Source organism: Salmo trutta, chromosome 16 (assembly GCF_901001165.1).
Source record: "Salmo trutta chromosome 16, fSalTru1.1, whole genome shotgun sequence".
NCBI classification, from domain to species: Eukaryota; Metazoa; Chordata; class Actinopteri; order Salmoniformes; family Salmonidae; genus Salmo; species Salmo trutta.
In genome coordinates, this window is record NC_042972.1 from 41759593 (window position 1) to 41782155 (window position 22563).

Here is a 22563-nt window from a genome sequence, read left to right on the forward strand (position 1 = left end):
TATTTAAGAAAGGAAACAGTGAACGGGATAGCTTTCCTTCTGCATGTTTGGTGTAAAGTGTTACTAATTACTAGATTATGGAAGTAGGAACTCCATTCATTCGCCACATAGCACTGATGTGACGCAAAAGGTTGTGAGAAATATGAATCTGACTACTGTAAACTGGAAAGCAGTCGCGCCTTAAGGAAGTACGACATCAATGAATATCTATTCCCCCATCCGCAACAAGAAACAGGTCCCCGTCTTAATTGTTTTACTTTAATGAGCTTTTTAAAAAAATAAATGAACAGTTCTGTCATCGATGTGCATTATCGAAGGTGTGTATCCTATCTGAACATTTTTGAAGTTGGAAGCAAGAGTGATATTCCGGTTGTCATGATATAATACCTCGGAGCATGTTCATTTGATCAATATTAGGGCACTGAATTATTATTATTTTTTACTATAATTTGGTTCGTTTTCATTCATAAAATACGTTTTTCGAAAGAAAAAAAAACGAATTCCTATGTGAACTGTATCAATTAAGCATAGGCTATACGAAGGTGATGAATATAGTATTTATTTGATAATTGAAAACATATTGTTGTCACACAGCGTGTAAGTGACCTGGATTTGTCACGTTTAATGCACTCAGGGAAGTGCATTTAGATGCTCCTCCTTAAAGTTTTATCTGCGATTGCCCAGACTGTATGTGCCGGGGGACGGCCTCGCACACATGCACCCGTCAAAACAAGAGCGATTTCGGTGGTGTCACTCCCTCTAGCTTCTAAACACATAATCAGAGGGATTTGCGTTACCAAAACATGCGTTTGCCCGAGTCAATCAATGAAGGAATCCTGAGAACACCACAACGCTGACTGCTGTTTTGTTACATTGTAGCGGAAAGAATGTCGGAAAGGGCCGATGATGACGTCAGGGGGGAGCAGCGCAGAGTGGCCAGGCAGCTGAAGCAGCAACAGCAGCAGATCCAGCGGGGAGAAGGCTCCACAGCAATGGCGACTGGTGCGGAGCGCAGATCCATGCCTAGTCCAGAAATAATGTTGGGACAGCCTTGGAGCAGCTGGGTCGATGCTGCCAAACTCCACGGCAACGACGGTGAGTGCTCGTGCGTACTGGATGTGTGTGTAGAATCGAGACATAACGATGATCGTGAGCTTTTTTTTGCTGATTGCGTGCAGTTTTTGGAATACGAAGAAACGCTACTGTTAACAACAGCAGAAGCAAGCAAGTGCAACTATTTACCTTCGTGTGTATCCGATTGCCTCTTTTAGGTGCTGAATCAGAGGAAAGTTTGAAAGAGTTCGGGAAAAATCGAGAAGCCATGCGACTGTGCAGAGATGGTGAGTGTTCTCGCTTTTGTCAAAGCCAAGGTGTGTTTTGGTTTTGTTGGGTTGCACCGGCTGAAATCTGGTTGTTCTGTTGAACAAGTCCACCACACTGACTGGTGACAACACAAGTCTGATCAATCAGTGATATAGCCCAGGAATCTATCACCAATAGTTGACACCTTGAAGAGGGGGCGCCTATCTTCTGACCCCAAGTAGGTAACCACCGCAGGTAACAACCAGCGCTTATTCAGTGGGGTCCGTAAAGATACATGTCATGTGATAAAGCTGAAATTGATGTTTATCTTACACAACAGAGAATTTATTGTCTGTTTTACACCATTTCTGTCTGACTGTTCAGTATCATTGTGCCCACCTGAAAACGCCTGTGTGTGAAGTTATGGGATGGGCACGCTCAGTGTGGTGATGGCACTTTCACAGTTAAAATGGGTGCATTGAGGTTGTCATTGAAGCTAGAATCTTAATTGAAACAATAAGAAAGCGGACACCCGCCTATGTTTTGGTAAAAAGCTGAGGGAAGGGCCAGGAGAAATAACTGTTCATAAATTCATAGAGCAAGCCATAGATGCAAGGACTAACCATCCATGGCAATTAGTCTATTCATGTTTTGAGACTATACAGGGTTTGTTTACATTGTTTACAAACATTGGAATTAAACAAGTTATATTCTTCAAGAATCAATGCATATACAGTACCAGTGAAAAGTTTGGACACAACTACTCATTCCATGGATTTTCTTTATTTGCGCTATTTTCTACATTGTAGAATAATAGTGAAGACATCAAAACTATGAAATAACACCTATGGAATCATGTAGTAACTAAAAAAGTGTTACACAAATCAAAATGAATTTTATTTTTGAGGTTCTTCAATGTAGCCACCCTTTGCCTTGATGTCAGCTTTGCACACTCTTGGCATTCTCTCAACCAGCTTCATGAGGTAGTCTTCTGGAATGTATTTCAATTAACATATGTTCTTTGTTAAAAGTTAAATAGTGGAATTCCTTTCCTTCTTAATGCGTTTGAGCCAATCAGTTGTGTTGTGACAAGGTAAGGGTGGTATACAAAAGATAGCCCTATTTGGTAAAAGACCAAGTCCATATTATGGAAAGAACAGCTCAAATAAGCAAAGAGAAACGACAGGCCATCACTACTTTAAGACATGAAGGTCAGTCAATCCGGAACATTTTAAAGAATTTTTCATGCTTTTTTTCAAGTGCAGCCGCAAAAACCATCAAGCGCTATGATGAAACTGGCTCTCATGAGGACGCCACAGGAAAGGAAGACCTCAACTGTTCAGAGGAGACTGTGTGAGCAATGGACATTAGACAGGTGGAAATCTGTCCTTTTAGTCTGAGTCCAAATTTGAGATTTTTGGTTCCAACCACCGTGTCTTTGTGAGACGCAGAGTAGGTGAACGGATGATCTGAAGCATGGAGGAGGAGGTGTGATGGTGTGGGGTGCTTTGCTGGTGACACTGTCAGTGACTTTATTTATAATTCAAGGCACACTTAACCAACATGGCTACCACAGCATTCTGCAGTGATGCGCCATCCCATCTGGTTTGTGCTTAGTGGCACTATCATTTGTTTTTAACAGGACACCTCAAGGCTGTGTAAGGGCTATTTGACCAATAAGGAGAGTAAAATATATTTAGTATTGTTTAACACTTTTTTTTTGGTTCCTATATATGAGTTATTTCATAGTTTGATATCTTCAATATTATTCTACGATGTAGAAAATAGTAAAAATAAAAACCCTAGAATGAGTAGGTTTGTCAAACTTTTGTGTGTGTGAATTAATGTAGCAACTAAGGATTCTAGGTTTAAAGTGCCAATATGTAATTCTTTGGGCAACCCGTCCAAATTCACATAGAACAGATTCTTCTTAGAAATGTCTATCTGTATATTTCTATTTCTTAAATGTAGTTTTTGTGTTTTTTTTACTTTCGGTTTTGTACACCAGCTGAAACAACAATATTTTATGGAATATGCTTATGGAAAATATATTTCACAGCATTTTAGATGGTAAAATTACTCTCTATAGTACACTAGCTTATTTTGTCTCACAAACTGAAATTAGGCTAACTATTAAGAGTTTTGGCAACCAGGAAATTGCAGAGCGATTTCTACATAGTGCAACTTAAAGAACAACTGCTATTCTTGTTGGAAACTGTCTAAAACCTCGGATGGCTTTCCTATGTCAGTTGAATATTTATAGTGCTACTAAATTACTACACATTCACATCTTTGTTGAGCACATTTATATTAGCACACTCAATAAAGTACTCTATATTTACAATATTAACAACAAAGGGTGGCCTTACTCTTTGTTTTGGCAGCTATGATCTATAATAGATTTATTACATGGGTTGGTGTCAGTGATCTGAACAAGACTGCCTTGAAATGTTAATTCTCATGCTATAAAATGAGACAGCTTTGTGCTTCTATGTGCAACACTGATGTAAAAAACAAAATCTAATGTAGTAAAAACCCATTGAATTATATTTTCCCACATAGCCATCAGGAGCCATAGTTGTCCTTTTGCACACAAAAAAATCAGAAGATTATGATGTTTTTTTTAGTAATGGTGACTTGAAACTGTGCTGTAAATAGTCACTCTACGTTGAAGTTGCCGTAAGCACAAATCTAGGGTCAGCATGCCCAATCCTAACCTTTAGTATGGTAACAAGATACACTATCCTCAGGGTAAAGTCACACTACAACTTGATTCCCAAAAAGCAGCTTGTAAAAATAAGCACTATACATGTAAGTACATCATGTACTGCACACAGTCAGTCTACAGTCTTTACTCACTGTTTGGGAAGTAAGAACGGAGATGAGGAAATAGTTTGTTATATTCATTGCATATCTATAAGGTGATAAGGTTATAGTCAAGAGAGCAGTGGAAACGCCTCGATCACACCGGCAGCGTCGTTGCATTTTGGTACTGCAGAAGTACATTCATTTCCAATGGAACACTGTTTGCCTTTCAGCATTGCATTTGCAGAGGCAGTTGCAGTGTGTTCTGTGTGTTGGATTTATAGAACGTATGAGTAGACTGCTTGATAGAAATGGTAGCAGAAGGTGAATGTTAAACTTTTGTTGCACACGTATCCAGATGAGGTGTGATCGAGGCGACACTCACCTCTGAAGTCCTCTAGCTGTTATGTGTCATAAGCCTACACTTGTGATGTCAGCAATACGTAGGCAACTCATTTCAGACTTTTCCAAAAAGCTTTTTTTCCTGTTTGAAAAGGAAGCGGTTACACACTGTAGCCTACTTGTCAGGGCACTTATCTAACGGTGCATTTGCATTGGCAAACAATGGGGCCAGTGTGCACACCGCAGTGACATTGCACAATTAAGAACAAATCACTTGTATCCTACAGGTCTCACAGAAGCCACAACAGAAAACCCGACTTGTCTGATTTACACACTTATTTCCGGGCGTAAAAGGACTCAAAACTGTTCAGCAAAGCACCTGGATCCAGCCAATTTGGACATGACCTTAATTTACATCTTCACTTTTTCTCAAGAAGACCAAGAAGCATGTTGACAGAATGTGATCAGGAAAGTCACTGTTGTGCAACTGCATTAGTCTAGCTACAGTAGCCGATTATTTCAGTGATTCAGGAAACGTTTTTGTTGTGTCATTTAGTGCTTGTTGAATCAGTAAGGCGAGTATGGACCAGAGCGCGGTTTGTGTAAAATGTGGAATTGAAATGGGGATAATGTTCGCTCCAACAGTTCGAAGACCATTCCATTTTAGTGAGAATGCAAATGAAATTGGTATTGTTTTGATAGTTTTGTCGAACCATATATCTACACACCTGATGGCGACTGAGAATGTATGGCTCGTCCCGCTGATTGTGCAGAGGTGAAATGTGGCAGTGATGTCCCACTGTAAGGTGTTGGTATTGTGACATGGCACCAGCTACATGCCTGAAATCCTCAGTCTGGCCACTGTTCGTCAGGCAGAGGTTTCCGGAACTGTTAGAAATGACCTGAACAGATGAAGTGAAATATCACTTGTCTTGAAAATGAATGGAAATATTTGCTAATGTTAGTAGAGTGAGATGTTCTGCACTTTGTTTGTCCCTAATTGTTTGTGGGACCTGCAGGATCCAATGGGATGATATTAGTGCAATAAGCTGCAGTCTGTAGGAAAACAGGGGAGCGCTGATCGTGTCCTAAAAACATCCAATAGACTAGAATACGACTTTATTAGAATAGAATACAACTTTGTGTCCATTGGTTACAACAGAAATTTGTCTTCTGCCTTTCCCAACAAACCGAGGTGTGTACACACACACACACACACACACACACACACACACACACACACACACACACACACACACACACGTTGAGAAGCACAGGGTCAGCAGCAGTGCAGCGTCCCTGGATGGAGAGCAGTTGTGGGGGTCTAAGTGTCTTGCTCAAGGGAACAACGGCAGGAGATGATACATGGGATCAGAGACCAGCAGGCTTCCAGCTGCCAGTTCAGTTCCATTTTTCTGTTGCCCAGCCCGGGGCTTGAACCAGCAACCTTGCGGCTGAGGGTCCTCTCTAACCTCTAGGCTACTGCCACTAATGTCTTCCTTTCCTCAGTCTCTCTACCTCATGACCATGGATAGGTGCACACACTGGATAGGTTTTCCACCATGATGGCCTCCCCTATCACAGCCTCACCTATTGATTACAGTTCAGTGGTCTTGAAAGAAAAGAGATGAGTGCAGGACAGCTGATGCTAGGGTGGGACCTTAGTTGGACTGCAGGCCGACTGGCTCCACACACACCTCCATTTCCAAACCCCTAGCTCCTCTCTGTTTACCATTGGGTCCGCAAACTCCTACATGCTCTGGAGTGTCCTCTTCTCTTTATCTCCTAGCACATTGTCTTTCAGACCAAGCCTTGTGGAATGGGGGTATTATGGCTTACCCTGTGGATGACTACAGCTCTACCATGACCCACATATCTCCCTGGTGGAAAAGCCGTTCTTACGCACGCACGCACGCACGCACACACACACACACACACACTCTAGAGTCCAGACATGACACACTCACACATTGGAACGTGACTGAAGGATTCTCTCCTCTGATCTGCTTCTGAGTTCACACTTTCTCGTATCTCTGACTTGCCTTCACCAATTTGCCTGATAGCAGACTGAGAGGGGGAGGCTGGTGAACGTAGTGGCAGCAGGTCAGAGGTTGCTGCCCTGTGTCCATGTGTGCAGTCAGCCTCTGTGCTGTGTGCCTCCAATAGCTGCTACTACTTTACCTAGATCATTCGTCACTGCCATGGAAAAGGGTGGTGAAATGAACTCTCCCTCTCTCACACCTTCCCCCTCTCTCCCTCTCTCACACCTTCCCCCTCTCTCGCTCTCTCACACCTTCACCCTCTCTCACGCACACCTTCACCCTCTCTCACGCACACCTTCACCCTCTCTCACGCACACCTTCACCCTCTCTCACGCACACCTTCACCCGCTCTCCCTCTCTCATCTCCGTACCGGAGAATGAAATGGCACAGTGGAGCTTCACCACTTTTAAAGTCAGGCGTGCCACTGCCATGTCCTGAATGCAGAGTGGACTGGGGATTCAGCTCATTTAAGAGACCAGTGGACACCCATGATGGCCAGTGTGAGCGTTTGCATATGAATTTAATGCAACTCCACCTTGACAATTAGGTCTACACTCCAACTTTGTTTTCCACCCATTTAGATGTAAAGGGTTTGTTCTTAAGAAGGTATGGTTGCATTAAAATCATTCAGTAGTAGACCGTAGCTCTGTTTGGTAGGCCTATGAACTCTTTTTATATGTCAATTAAGCAGAGGTTTTCATCTGAGCCAGTAGTCGATACTTCCACCTCAGTGGTAGGAGCTGACACTTAGTGAAGTGGGCCCAGACATTAACCCTGTGTTAAGTACGGGTCGCCTTGTTAATTCCCGGTCCACAGCAGCAAATGGCTTCCCTAAGAGCACAGGTAGGCTTTTGTGTGGACTTGAATAGCCATCGCCTTGGAGATGTCGGTGACGTTTCAAGTGTCCTTAGCCGTGTGTGTTGGAGGGCCTCGTCTGCCGTGGCGGTCAGGCGGACTCTCTGGGTGATTTCTTAATTAGCCCCTTCATTAGCTCTTTGCGATTCTCCTTGTGAAGGTCTCGTCTCCCAATGTGCCCCTCTGTTTTCCATGATCATGAGGCTTTCACCAAGAAAGGAGGGAGTCGTTTGTGAGTGGGGGTGTTGAATCCACCAAACAGCCAATCGGATCTGTTTAGCCGGCATTTAGCTAACGCAACGACTGACAAAGGATAAACATTTTGTAATTGTTAACCGGTTAACTGTTGAATGCCGTTTTCTTGTCACATTAGGTAACATGCATTCCTGTGAATGATGGTGTCCCTTTTTTTTCCCCTGGATGAATTTGAATATTTGCAGGTACGATACATTAAAGCCCAAGTGGTAGCCGCTCTCCCTCAGCCGCTCTCCCTCAGCCGCTCTCCCTTCTCTCTTGTTTATTTGAAGACAGATCAATCAGACTCTGCCACTGGCTGTATTTCTCCTGCCTGCTTCACCTCTTTGTTCTGTAGCGAGTCTGTCTGTTTCTGCAGCAGGTAACCTTTGGAGTGATGGCTCGGTCCTCTCCTTATCGCTGGGTAGTTTCCTCTACTGTGAAATGGTTCTAGTACCGAGGAGTACCCTCTGCGTGTGTAATCTCTGCACCTGTACAATCGGTTTTTCTCTGGAATGATTGTTACCACACTCACCTTTTTTTTATCAACCTTAACCATCTTAGAGTATTGAATGCTAGGCTCTATCTCCCTCCATAAACACAGCATCATTCGAAATGTTTCATTCAGCAACTGCCTGTGTCCACCTCCTACATTTGAGTCTAGATGCTGGTTACCTTCATCCTGTTCATCTGTGTTTTTCCCTCCCCCATGGAACCACAGACATGCCCATATTTGGCCAGTGTCCAGCACAGGACGACTTCTACCTGGTGATGTGCAGCCACTGCAGTCAGGTGGTGAAACCCCAGGCCTTCCAAGCGCACTACGGTAAGTCTCTCTCTCACACACACACACCACACACACAGACCACCATCACTCATGCAAACATTGTCCCCAAGAGCTGATCCAGTATCGGGTTTTTATATTTTTTGGTTATATAGCTCTCCTGGCGGGAAAGGTTTGGGCAGGGAGAGAGCTAGAGTTGGGAATTGCCAGGGACCTCACGATACGATATTATCACAATACTTTGGTGCCGATACGATATGCATTGAGATTCTCACATTTTCTTTATGTATTGTGATTTATTGCGAAATATTTGTCTGCTGCAGAGGGACAAGATAGTCATGAGAAAACAACATGTTGTCATCAGTCCAATTGGCTACCTTTTTAAAAAGATGGAGAATAAGCTATGAAGGAAAAATTGTTTTGGTGCCGCCAACTAGAGCATAAAAAATATTGCAATATTGTCAAAACAATACGATATATCATCAGAAATATCCCAATATGTAACTATTGATTTCTTTCCCCCGTCACTAAAGAGGACATTCTAGACTTGTGCTTTGGGGAAATCTGCTTGGCACTAATTTCTGTCCGAATGGCAGAACTACTCTGTGTGTGCGCATGTTCAAACACTATCAATGTCAGGAGGATTAAAAGCACACCTCCCGTTCTCCACCTCTAACATGAGAAAGGAGCACTCTGGCCTTTTGATCTCCACCGCCTGAGACATGTTTACAATTCTCCTGTTAATATTTGATGTGCTCCTCCGAGTCCGTTCCTCTGTGTGAGTGCAGCCTAATTGATTGTTTTAGCATGTTAAGCTGTCCCTGAGACGTCTGAAGATGTCTAAAACCTACGAGTTTCCTTCTCCACGGTGTGTGTTCTTAAACTGGCTCTTTGGCCGGAATGCTAGAGAGAATTTTATTTATTCTGAATTTCAGAATCAAGGGATCGTTTTGCTGTGTATCTCGTTAAAACTAGCCTGTTGAACCCTCTGTGCACGCACTTACGGAACGCACACACACACACACACACACACACACACACACACCCCTGTGCTTCAGTGCAGTTAAGAGAACTGCTCTCTCCACAGACACCAGTGAGTGCCAGTGAGGTGGTGTAAAATCTAAACACTCTCTCTCTCTCTCTCTCTCTCTCTCTCTCGTTAGTTCCTCTCCACGATAAGCTGCTAAGCATCAATTGGCATGTATGATTTATTTATTCCAGCTGTTCTTTAGGTAAAAGTTTGGAGACCTTTTTTAAATTGATTTCAGTGCGTACACTTTTTAGGCCTCCCTCCACTCACCGTTATCGTTGATACCTCTAGTAAAGAAGAGCAAGGAACTCTGTTGTTCCTTGAGCCATTTCAATTAAGGGTTTTTGTCAATGAAATGGCTTAGTCTAAACTGACAGAACCTTATGTTATGGGTCATTATGAATATTTGATAGTTTTATCATGTTTTCTAACACATGGTGTGTATTGGATAGGTCAGTGTTCTGACTCCTCACAACATTGACAGAGGGAGGGCGTTGTAATGTTTTCGGTTTTGAGGCTTTAGTATGGATCTTTCCATCCTTATAAACAAATGAGTTTAGAAAATGGCATGCAAGCAGTTTGCTTTTTAAACTAAATTGGAATATTCATCTTCTAGTGTATTGTCTTCCTGTGGTTGTCAAAACCACAGCCTCAATGGCACATCCTTCCATTTCTACTCTGGGCTGGTCACTTAAGTCCATCTGTGTCCCAATATGCATACATTACTACACTGCACTTTATGCTGGTGTGGACATTGGGATCCATACCATTTAAATGGTTGAGTCAAGGCCACAGGGCTTCAAAGGAATCACTACTGTCCTTTTACTATGGGGTGTTTGTTTCTTTCTCAGCGGAAAGATTGAATGAAAAGCTAGGCCTATAATATTTCATCACTGGTTGTTGCTGGTTATAAAGTTTTCAGGATTGGCCACAAGAGGGAGACACAATAGCACTCAAGTGTCATTGTGAACACTCATTTGGTCCTGTGTCAAGAGTCAAGACAGAGCAATCATGGACTAATGACACATGTGAATAGAGTAGCAATTACAGAAGTTCATACTTTCCACAAATTGAGGTTAGCCTAGTGCTGGTGTGGTCGCACCTAACTAGTATAGCTTAGTAGTCCACTAACACAACTTTCACCGTAGATGTTGTGCAATAACATTAAATCAGATGGAATCAATCTGGCTTGTATCATTGTCTTAAGTCAGATAGCGCGACTATTCCACCTGCACTGATCTGTCTCGTATCTGGTAAAGGGATAGATCGAAAGTAGTTTGGCTTTGTGCTATCTAACGTGATAAAATATCACCTCGGGGACATCGTGCTGCTGAAAAACAGTCTGAATTAACCTAAGCTAAAACTATAAATATGTCAATGTTTTACATCTTTTTTTGTTTATATCTAACTGAAGATATTTGTGCCTCACCGAGCAGTGTTTCTGAAGTTTGGCAGTGGGTTGAAAGCTAGCATAAATTTGACCAACATAGCTTGCTAGCTCAGCCAGTCACTGAAATGATTCCACTAACCAACCATTGCCTATTTCATGGAGAGTTATACGATACAAAAAAAATGAGGAATTATGTTTTCATGTTTGAATGATGGATGGTCGGCAATCCCAACATTTTAGGATGAGTTACACGTCCAACAAGACATCGGTTGAGGGACGAGCGTCGATTTAACATCGGTTGAGGGACTCGATTTGACTTAAGACAATGGTCTTGGATAGCTCACATCCACTGGTACCACAATCAATCACATGTATTTATATAGCCCTTCTTACATCAGCTGATGTCACAAAGTGCTGTACAGAAACCCAGCCTAAAACCCCAAACAGCAAACAATGCAGGTGTAGAAGCACGGTGGCTAGGAAAAACTCCCTAGAAAGGTCAGAACCTAGGAAGAAACCTAGAGAGGAACCAGGCTATGAGGGGTGGCCAGTCCTCTTTTGGCTGTGCCGGGTGAAGATTATAACAGAACATGGCCAAGATGTTCAAATGTTCATAGATGACCAGCAGGGTCAAATAATAGTAATCACAGTGGTTGTCGAGGGTGCAACAGGTCAGCACCTCAGGCTATGAAAAGCCAACTGACATTTACTCCTATCATGCAGAGTATCTGTACCGCTCCTGCTGTCTCTAGAGAGTTGAAAACAGCAGGTCTGGGACAGGTAGCACGTCCGGTGAACAGGTCAGGGTTCCATAGCTGCAGGTAGAAAAGTTGAAACTGGAGCAGCAGCACAGCCAGGTGGACTGGGGACAGCAAGGAGTCATCAGGCCAGGTAGTTCTGAGGCATGGTCCTAGGGCTCAGGTCCTCCTCCTCAGAGAGAATTAGAGAGAGCATAATTAAATTCACACAGGACACAGGATAAGACAGCAGAAATACTCCAGATATAACAGAATGAACCTAGCCCCCTGACACAAACTACTGCAGCATAAATACTGGAGGCTGAGACAGGAGGGGTCGGGAGACACTGTGGCCCTGTCCGACGAAACCCCCGAACACGGCCAAACAGGCAGGATATAACCCCATCTACTTTTCCAAAGCACAGCCCCCACACCACTAGAGGGATTTCTTCAACCACCAACTTACCATCCTGAGACAAGGCCGAGTATAGCCCACAAAGATCTCCGCCACGGCACAACCCAAGGGGGGGGGGGGGTCTGTCAGACTGTCTCATCTGCATTGTGATCGTCTCATTGACTTGTAGAGCTAGACCAGCCGTTATGAAGTTTCATAGTAGGCCTGTTCATTCATTAGTCTTCCAGCGTACAGCGTGTGAACGCGGGACTCGGCAGTGCCTCTCTGAAGACTACTGGACTTGCCTGACCAGTGAAACATTAGTGGACTTGTCTTCTATTGAGTAATGAGCTCATCTCTGCAAGGCACCAAAGACGAACCTTCATTTTCTGGCCTGTTTGTAGTCTGTGTGGTTTAAATGACTTTCATTCCATGAAGCCACTGTGTTGCTTTGTTGTGCTGCTGCTGGTAGGAAAGGCTGAGAGAGTCCGCTGAAGGTCAGTGCACTGTGATTCTATATGCTGTGATTCTTCTCTCTGAGGGCAGCTCCACTGAGCTTAACACCATCTAGACTGTTTCACCTCATTCTCCTCTATTGTTTGAAGCCCATCCATATGTTGTATGGCAGGGGTAGGCAACTAGATTCAGCCGCAGGTCGATTTTTGTCAAAGGTGATGGTCGGGGGGGCGGAACATAATTATTACTAATTTGTATAATTTTTTTAATCAACCACAACTAAGCCCAAAAAGAGATTGTATTTGAAAAGAACTATAATTTCCTACCTTGATTACATTGGCACACGATCACATGCATGCATACATACAGGTACCTGGCAAAATAAAGAAAAACACAAACATAGTGTCTTAATTGGGCCGCCACGTTGTTTATAAACAAAAAACGGGTGCCAAAAGAAATCCCCTCGCGGGACAGTTTTGGCCGTCAGGCCACCTGTTGCGGTCCCCTGGTGGATGTGGCGTTTTGACAGTGGAGCTACATGCAGAGCTATATGCTCTGAGGAGAACAGGCCTGCACTGTTGACAGGACTATGCAAAAACACCATCCACACCCTATGATCTCTAAAGCAGATCTGATTTTCATTAAGTGACTTCTACGATGGGGTTGTCTGGTTCTAAGAGGATATTTTAAGGCCCATTCCTTTTGATTGGGCCTTGCTGTGTTATGTGTAGTCTACCCTGAGTGTACAGTGTGTAGGCCTATGCTGTGCACCGGGGCACACTATCCAAAATGTTCCCCGGGCCAGCCAGCCTGTCTCCTCAGTAGCCAGGGATTCCACGGCCCTCAAGAGAGAAGATAGTGTGAGAATAGACCATAATGCTGCACCTCTTCATCACTGGTTTCCTGTTCTACTGCTCTGCCAGGACCTCTGTGGCTGGCTGGCTCTCTCAGCGTTTGGCAGGCATTGTGGGAACGTCACGCTGGGGAAGCCTGCTCGCGCTTGCGTGTGGGTTATTCAGCAACGTCTGAGCTGGATTGAGCAGCAGCGAAGGGTTGAGGGGGTGGAGAGGCCGGGTGCTAGCCTGTTACCAGGAAGGCAGTGTGTCATGGGCGGGAGGGTAGGAGAGTGAGAGGCCCTGGGGTGAAACTCCAGCTTGACTCCGGGAGGGGCTTTGTCACAGCAGATAGGCTGGGCTGGTTTAGTGTGTGTGTGTGAGGAGGGAGAGGAAAGGCCTGGGGTTGTTGCTCTGTTAGCTAGCTGGTGTAGTGTAAAATTGTGGGTGTGGGGCTGGGAGTGGCAGCTGTGCATTCTGCCCTGCTCTGTTGCTGCTCACCCACTGAGACAGCCTTGGCATGCAGCCCAGACCTGCATGGAGTTAGCATAAGGTTAGTTGGAGTTTCGTATATATGTCTGTCTATCTCTGTCTTGTGCTTTCTCTCTGTTCTCTTATTTCTCTACTCTCAGTTTCCTCTTCACTGATTGTATGTATATTTCTCTCGCACACGCGCGCGCACAGACGCACGCACGCACAGACGCACGCACGCACAGACGCACGCACGCACAGACGCACGCACGCACAGACGCACGCACGCACAGACGCACAGACGCACGCACGCACAGACAGACGCACGCACGCACAGACGCACGCACGCACGCACAGACGCACGCACGCACGCACAGACGCACGCACGCACAGACACACGCACGCACAGACACACAGACACACGCACGCACAGACACACAGACACACGCATACACAGACACACGCACGCACAGACACACAGACACACGCATACACAGACACACGCACGCACAGACACACGCACACACAGACACACACAGGCACAGACACACACACAGGCACGCACACACACACACACACACACACATATGCTTTTCTTCATGACGAGAAGATGAAACCGGTTTTGTTGTGCTGGTTGGGAGGAGGTAGCGTAGTCAGTGTTTCTGTAGTTCTCTGGCTGTAAAATAGTCAGATTAACCCTCTCAGGACTGGCCAAAATTCAGCTCCAGATGCGAGTTTTCAGTTAGTCTTCATCTCACTTTCATTTCAGTGCTCTGCTCTTATCTAAAGAGCTGTCTCTCTCACAAGCCTTCTTTCTTCCTCTCTTACTGTAGAACTTTCATTTTCTGTCTTTCTGTTTTACTTTCACGTTCTCTTCGTGTGTGTGTGTGTGTGTGTGTGTGTGTGTGTGTGTGTGTGTGTGTGTGTGTGTGTGTGTGTGTGTCAGCTTATGGGGGTGTGAGAGCTGCAACATTATAAATAACTGTCCAGGTTAAATACTGCAGTACGGGTTGGATTGCACAGAGCCCTTTGTCCTGTTCAGCAGCTGCTGTTTCTTTGTCTTAGTTGATTTCTTTTCTTCTCTGGTGTCAGTATTGTCTTTTAGCAGTTATAGTAATCTCAAGCGTTCCGTTCTGGCTGACAGGAAATCAAGCCCTTGGCCCGTGTTTCTAGTTCAGGATGAATTGGCCTGGATCAGCAAGGCTTTCTAGTCTTTGCTTTTGAAGCTGCCTGCTTTTGACTTTGTTTAGGAAATGTTTACCCATGATTCCCTGCACATTTATAGCAAAACTATTACTGTCCAAAGGCCCGTTGTTTCAGGAAAAAAAGACCACTACTACCAACTTATGGGTTATGTGTCGACGTCTCAGATTGCTTGTACAGTGTGCCTTCAGAAAGTATTCATACCCTTTGACTTCAAAATGGATTAAATATGTGTTTCTCACCCATCTACACACAATACCCCATAATGACAAAGTGAAAACAAATGGCAAATTTATTAAAAATGAAATACAGATATCTCTTAAGTATTCACACCCCTGAGTCAATACATGTTGGAATCACCTTTGGCAGAGAATTACAGCTGTGAGTCTTTCTGGGTAAATCTCTGAGCTTTGCACACCTAGATTGTACAATATTTGTATTATTTAAAAATTCTTCAAGCTCTGTCAAGTTGGTTGTTGATCATTGCTAGACAGCCTTTTCAAGTCATGCCATAAATAAATCCCGACGCGGTTTCCTTCTTGTCTGGCAACTGAGTTAGGAAGGACGCCTGTGTTTTTGTAGTGACTGGGTGTATTCATCAAGTTTAATAAATAACTTCACCATGCTCAAAAGGGTATTCAACGTTGCGTTTTACATTTTTATCCATCTACCAATAGGTGCCCTTTTTTGTGAGGCTTTGGAAAACCTCCCTGGTCTTTGTGGTTGAATCTGTGTTTGAAATTCAATGCTCGACTGAGGGACCTTACAGAAAGTTGTATGTGTGGGGTACAGAGATGAGGTAGTCTTAAAAAATAATGTTAAACACTGTTATTGCACACAGAGTTACTCCATGCAACTTATTATGTGACTTGTTAAGCAAATGTTTACTGCGGAAGTTATTTAGGCTGCCATAACAAAGGGTTGAATACTTACTGACTCAAGACATTTCAGCTTTGTAAACATTTCTAAAAACATAATTCCACTTTGACATTATGTGGTGTGTGTGTGTGTAGTCCAGTGAAAAATCTAAATCTCAATTTAATCAATTTTAAATTCAGGCGGTAACACAACAATGTGGAAAAAGTCAAGGGGTGTAAATACTTTCGAAAGCACTGTAGGTCATGTGTCTGTGTGGACTGTACATTAACCCCTAACCTGCTTTTCCCCTGACCCCTATCTAGAGAGAAGACACAGCTCGTCCAGTAAGCCCACCTCCACCTTAGCCCCCTCCTCAGCCTTCCCCCTGTCCGCTCTGTCTCGGAGCAGGAGCAGTGGGACGGGTGGTGGGGGTGTCAGTGGAGGGGCCATGGGCCGCTCTTCCAGTGGGACCAGCACCTCGTCCAACTCCAAAATCCTCAAACCAGCCAAAGAGAAGCTACCAGGCATTCAGCAGAGACCTCACTTCCCTCCCTTCAGGGTGCTCAACGACAAGATGTAAGTCATGTCTAGCCATGCTGGTGAACCATGCTGAACTTTAGTAAAACCTATTGTCATGTTGAACTTCAGCCTAGGGCTGGGCGATATGGGCCAAAAAAAAATCACTAGATCCCCCCCCTCCCCCCAAACGTATGGGCAATTCACGATACAGTAGTGTTTTCTCGCAATAAGCTTTGTTGCGCAATTAAAGGTCACTGCATTTCTAACAGTCAGCAATAATCTAATGAAGGGGCAGAGTTGGGACAGTTTTTCGTGCCCAAAGTCGACCTTTAAAATGTTTATTTAATCCTGACCTTAACCTTAAAGGTAAACTCAGCGATATGACGTAGATGCGGAGGAGAGTAAACAGCATAGCGTGAACCCGTTCACATGTGCAGATACTGTGTGTGCCTTTGAGAGCGAAGTCTTGCATCGCGCTCATCTCAATATCTGCAGTGCTGCTTGTGGCAACGTCATTTAGCTGAGTCTACCTTTAACCTTAACCACACTGCTAACCTTATGCCTAACCCTAACCTTTAAATTAAGACCCAAAAGCACATTTTTGTTTTCATAGTTTTTCACAATATAGTCAATTTTGACTTTGTTGCTATAGTAACTAGTGGAAACTCAGTTGTGAGTGGCAGGGGAGGGGCTTGGTGTGTTTATGAGTGACAAGGTGCACTCAGGACAGAAAGAGACGAGGCCAAAAAGACAACATTAGAACAAGCGGACATAAACACTCATAAGAACAAAAAAACCTTGATTCTTGCGATAAAGTCATTTGGAATTGAATTGAATTGGATATGTCGGCCAGCCCTAGTTCAGTCCCCTGCCTCTTAAAGCCCTGCTTCACGTTTGATTTGATCCTCTGAGTTCTATCTTATCTTTTCATCTTAGGTCCTCTCCCTGCTCCTCTGAAGTCTAGCGTTGTCTGAAGTCTCCCTGTGCTACCCTCCTGTCTAAATTATCCCCTTAAAGAGTTAGTTTTAAAAAGAGATCCTTTATCCAACTCCATTTGCAACCACTCAAAACATGTTGGCTTTCTCCCTGGGGATTTGAACACATTTCAAACTCTGTTCTGTTAAAATTAAACTATTTTTCTGAAGCATTTAATGCTGCTATAGATAAATGAACTCCCTCGCTTTCTCCTCTGTCCCTCTCTCTCTTCCAGCCTGACCCCTGCGGTCAAAGTGGATAAGATGCGTCTGAAGGTGGATTCGTCAGCCAAGCTGGTGCAGGTTCCCTCGGCCCACTTATTGTCCTCTTCCTCCAGCAGCACTGTGAGCTCCTCGTCACCCCTGAAGCCAGGCCTTAACTGTCCCTCCATACCAAAGGCTCCCCTGCTTGCCCCCGGCCAGATCCCCAATGGCAAGGGCCACCTCTCCCTCTCTGCCCTGGACAAGAAGCAGGACAACAGCACCAGTAGCAGACAACACCTCTACAAGAGACTGTCAGGTGAGAGGAGATGATAGGGGTTTATGTCTGTAGGACGTTTTGTTTTAAAGGTCCAATGCAGCCGTTTTTAACTCAATATCAAATTATTTCTGTGTAGCGATTAAGTACCTTACTGTGGTTGTCTTCAATTAAAGAGCAATTTCTCAAGCAAGAATTTTGCTAGGACTGTCGGAGTGGTCTGAGTGGGGAGGGGAAAACTGAAAGTATTCAGTTAGTGGCATTTCTGCCAATAACAGCTAGTTATGTTTCTCTTTTCCTTTCTACCTCTCCTGTTCTCTCTCTCTTCTTTACTCCTTCTCCTGTTCTCTCTTCTTTACTCCTTCTCCTGTTCTCTCTCTTCTTTACTCCTTCTCCTGTTCTCTCTCTCTTTACTCCTTCTCCTGTTCTCTCTCTCTTTACTCCTTCTCCTGTTCTCTCTCTCTTCTTTACTCCTTCTCCTGTTCTCTCTCTCTCTTTACTCCTTCTCCTGTTCTCTCTCTCTCTTTACTCCTTCTCCTGTTCTCTCTCTCTTCTTTACTCCTTCTCCTGTTCTCTCTCTTCTTTACTCCTTCTCCTGTTCTCTCTCTCTTTACTCCTTCTCCTGTTCTCTCTCTTCTTTACTCCTTCTCCTGTTCTCTCTCTTCTTTACTCCTTCTCCTGTTCTCTCTCTTCTTTACTCCTTCTCCTGTTCTCTCTCTCTTCTTTACTCCTTCTCCTGTTCTCTCTCTTCTTTACTCCTTCTCCTGTTCTCTCTCTCTTTACTCCTTCTCCTGTTCTCTCTCTCTTTACTCCTTCTCCTGTTCTCTCTCTCTTTACTCCTTCTCCTGTTCTCTCTCTTCTTTACTCCTTCTCCTGTTCTCTCTCTCTTCTTTACTCCTTCTCCTGTTCTCTCTCTCTTCTTTACTCCTTCTCCTGTTCTCTCTCTCTTCTTTACTCCTTCTCCTGTTCTCTCTCTCTTCTTTACTCCTTCTCCTGTTCTCTCTCTTCTCTCTTCTTTACTCCTTCTCCTGTTCTCTCTCTTCTCTCTTCTTTACTCCTTCTCCTGTTCTCTCTCTTCTCTCTTCTTTACTCCTTCTCCTGTTCTCTCTCTTCTCTCTTCTTTACTCCTTCTCCTGTTCTCTCTCTTCTCTCTTCTTTACTCCTTCTCCTGTTCTCTCTCTCTTCTTTACTCCTTCTCCTGTTCTCTCTCTCTTCTTTACTCCTTCTCCTGTTCTCTCTCTTCTTTACTCCTTCTCCTGTTCTCTCTCTCTTCTTTACTCCTTCTCCTGTTCTCTCTCTCTTCTTTACTCCTTCTCCTGTTCTCTCTCTCTTCTTTACTCCTTCTCCTGTTCTCTCTCTCTTCTTTACTCCTTCTCCTGTTCTCTCTCTCTTCTTACTCCTTCTCCTGTTCTCTCTCTCTTCTTTACTCCTTCTCCTGTTCTCTCTCTTCTCTACTCCTTCTCCTGTTCTCTCTCTCTCTTTACTCCTTCTCCTGTTCTCTCTCTTCTTCTTTACTCCTTCGTCCTGTTCTCTCTCTCTTCTTTACTCCGTCTCCTGTTCTCTCTCTCCTTCTTTACTCCTTCTCCTGTTCTCTCTCTCTTCTTACTCCTTCTCCTGTTCTCTCTCTTCTTTACTCCTTCTCCTGTTCTCTCTCTCTTCTTTACTCCTTCTCCTGTTCTCTCTCTCTTCTTTACTCCTTCTCCTGTTCTCTCTCTCTTCTTTACTCCTCCTCCTGTTCTCTCTCTCTTATTTACTCCTTCTCCTGTTCTCTCTCTCTTCTTTACTCCTTCTCCTGTTCTCTCTCTCTTCTTTACTCCTTCTCCTGTTCTCTCTCTCTCTTTACTCCTTCTCCTGTTCTCTCTCTCTTCTTTACTCCTTCTCCTGTTCTCTCTCTCTTCTTTACTCCTTCTCCTGTTCTCTCTCTCTTCTTTACTCCTTCTCCTGTTCTCTCTCTCTTCTTTACTCCTTCTCCTCTTTTCTCTCTCTTCCATCAGAACGTGAGTTTAATCCAGATATCCACTGTGGGGTCCTGGATATGACAGCTCGGAAGCCATGCACACGATCCCTAACATGCAAGGTACCAAGCCCTCTCTTCTGCCCCCTCTCTTTCTCTGTTTTGTGTGGTTAGGAAATATTCCTTGTCACATTTCCTAGGTATTTAGGCAGCCTTCAGATTCTCAGAGTGCAGCGCACCCTGACCTAACATACCTTTTTGGCCTTCTCCTTCCCTCAGACACATTCCCTAAGCCAGCGGAGGGCAGTGCTGGGCCGGAGGAAACGCTTCGACACACTGTTGGCCGAGCACAAAAGCAAAGCCCGGGAACGGGAACTGCAGCACCCCCACCCCCTGCAGACCACCCCTCTCAGGGAACCCCACCCCTCCCCCTCACGGCTAGCCCCCCACCACGACGCCCACCAGGTCGCTCATGGCAACGGAGCCACCGACGCCACCAAGCCTTTGGCGTTTGGCAAGCCCAAACCTCACAATCTTGGTCTTCCACGGTGAGTCACTTCATGTGCTCTTCCTGGGTTCTCACCATCCAACAACTACTTTTTGCAGTGTGATACAGCAAGTACCTGCATCCCTGATGTGTGTTCCTAAATCACTGTTTCCTCTGCTCTTAAACTGAACAGCATTATCTCTGATGGAGGTGGGGGTACCCCGGGAGACCCCCACCACGCTACGTCCGCTCCTGACGGGGGCTCCCGCCTTTCCAGTGACGAGGGGGAGAACGATGAGCGGGAGGAGGGCACAGACAAACTGGACTGTCACTATTCAGGTTACCACCCACGGCCGGCAGCTGTAAGTCCACTACAAATGAATTTTATAGTACAGGGATATGCTCACAACACAGCAACAATGAAACAACTGCATAGCCAGATGTGTGTGAAATCAGTCCTCCCATTGAGTGGCAGCTTGCACCGTGCATGGGAAGCAGCAGTATGTGTGTGATTGGTTTGTTAGGGTGTATTTGTGTTAACTATTTCCCTCCCTGCTGCTCAGTTTTGTACCTTTGGAAGTCAACTGTTTGGGAAAAGCTGCTACTCGTTTGACCGGCGCTGGGATCGAATGCGATGTGCTCTTACCGCCATGATGGACAAGCATGTCAACACTCAGATGTGGAAGTAAGTCTGTGTACATTCATTAGACCAGAATTCCTTCCATAATACCTACCTAATTCACAAACCGGGATAGGGCTGTGGCGGTGACCGTATTACCGCCACACTGGCGGTCAGGAGTCACTAAGGCAGTCAAATTCCACGTGACCGTTTAGTCACTGACCGTTTAGTCACTGACCGTTTAGTCACTGACCGTTTAGTCACTGACCGTTTAGTTACAGTAATTAAGCTTCTCCAAGCTCTGATGCTGCTGATGGTCATTAGTAGCCTACCAAACATGGTAACTGCCTGGTACTCAGCACTCTATTCTCCCTCTAATCACTCTGATATCAATGCAAATGTATTGTATTTGAAAATCGAATCAATCATGAGAGCCCATGAGCTAATGTTACGCAACATCTCTATAGGCTAGGCCTGCTATATTTATTTCTCAACTTTCCTAATATTAAGCACATTGCTTAAATTTACAACAGGAGTATAGCCTACCTGGCTGGCATGAAAATAAACCACATGGAAAAGTGTCCTCCATTCGCTATTGAAGTACATAGAAGACATGTATTTTTTCCCGCTGCCCCTGTTTCGATACAGGTGCATGATAATGGTCCATTCTAAATCAAAACAAATTTCACACATACAGGTGAAATAGGTCGACTTTTGTACTATGGGCGATAGAATATTGACATAGGCTTGTGCTTTTGCATCTTGTTGGCTGACGAGAAGTAAATGTGGACAGTTCTTCCAATATCTTCAATATGCGCCTCGGAATTGGATAAGGACGCGCACAGTTGCATCTCCGATGTGTCTGTCTTCACTTGTAGCCTGTGAGAAAGACCCGGTCACGTGACGGAGAGCCATGTGAGTGAGAGACTCTTCGGATTGCGCAGCACACTCAGGGAGAAGGGCACAACGCAGCACTCCGGCCCGCAAAATGCATGTTTTCTTTTAGGGTGCATTACGGCCACAAAGGGGATGCCGCTGTGAAATTCGAGGCATTATCAAGTGCTTGTCAAATTGTTATTGAGAGACTATTGGAGTGTGTACAGCCTGCACAAAAAACAAAGCAGACCTCATGCCTTTTCAAGCGACTTTTTTCAAAACAGCCTTACAATGTATTAAAAATCAAAACGTATAGCCCAACATTTGTAGAACAACTAAAGTTACATTAATAACTATAAATTAGGCATATAGGAGTACCTATTTCTTTGTTAACCGCTCAACACAGAATAGTGTGCGCACTCCCTCAAAATGTTTGGAGAAAATATTTATATTTTGTTCAGTTGTATTCTTCATAAAATAATGCCACAGAATTCTAAGCAGATCTTGTCTGCTAAATGAACTAGTGTAGCCCACAGCCATTTGGCATAGCCCAATCAGGATGTAACATAAGGACAACTCAGAGTATGCTATTCTTCTTTTCATCTGACTACATTTTCTTCATATCCTGCTTCTTCAGACCTGTTTTTAAAATAAAAATAGACCTGTTTTAAAATAAATAATGGATTTATTGTGAAGGTGTAGGCTATATTACATGGATTTATTCTACTTTTTAAATTGTCTTGCAGGCTATGTGTGGAAGCCAGGAGATGCTAAATGTCTTTATGTTAATTAACGGTCAATTACCGTGAGACCGACCAGTTATCTGCTTGACAATCACCGGCTGGTGAAATTTCGTGACCGCCACAGCCCTAGACAGGGAGCCAAAGTGTTGCAGGGTGGTGAAGGGAGATCTAGTGCT

At 44.4% G+C, this 22563-nt stretch overlaps 1 protein-coding gene across 4 annotated transcripts in view; it reads left to right on the forward strand.

The window, feature by feature from the left end:
- The window catches only part of LOC115150763 (ataxin-7), a 43427-nt gene that overhangs the window by 15493 nt on the left and 5371 nt on the right, over positions 1-22563 (forward strand). For 3 of the 4 annotated variants that reach the window (XM_029694418.1, XM_029694421.1, XM_029694420.1), the window contains 9 exons: positions 880-1095; positions 1272-1340; positions 8303-8407; positions 16061-16313; positions 17467-17750; positions 19703-19785; positions 19942-20210; positions 20343-20511; positions 20713-20834. In XM_029694418.1, coding sequence (XP_029550278.1) covers positions 888-1095; positions 1272-1340; positions 8303-8407; positions 16061-16313; positions 17467-17750; positions 19703-19785; positions 19942-20210; positions 20343-20511; positions 20713-20834 — 1562 coding nt within the window. In that variant the 5' untranslated portion in view covers positions 880-887. Of the gene's footprint in view, positions 1-879; positions 1096-1271; positions 1341-8302; positions 8408-13460; positions 13759-16060; positions 16314-17466; positions 17751-19702; positions 19786-19941; positions 20211-20342; positions 20512-20712; positions 20835-22563 lie in introns of those variants that run through there. The other variant, XM_029694422.1, reaches the window with a different exon arrangement.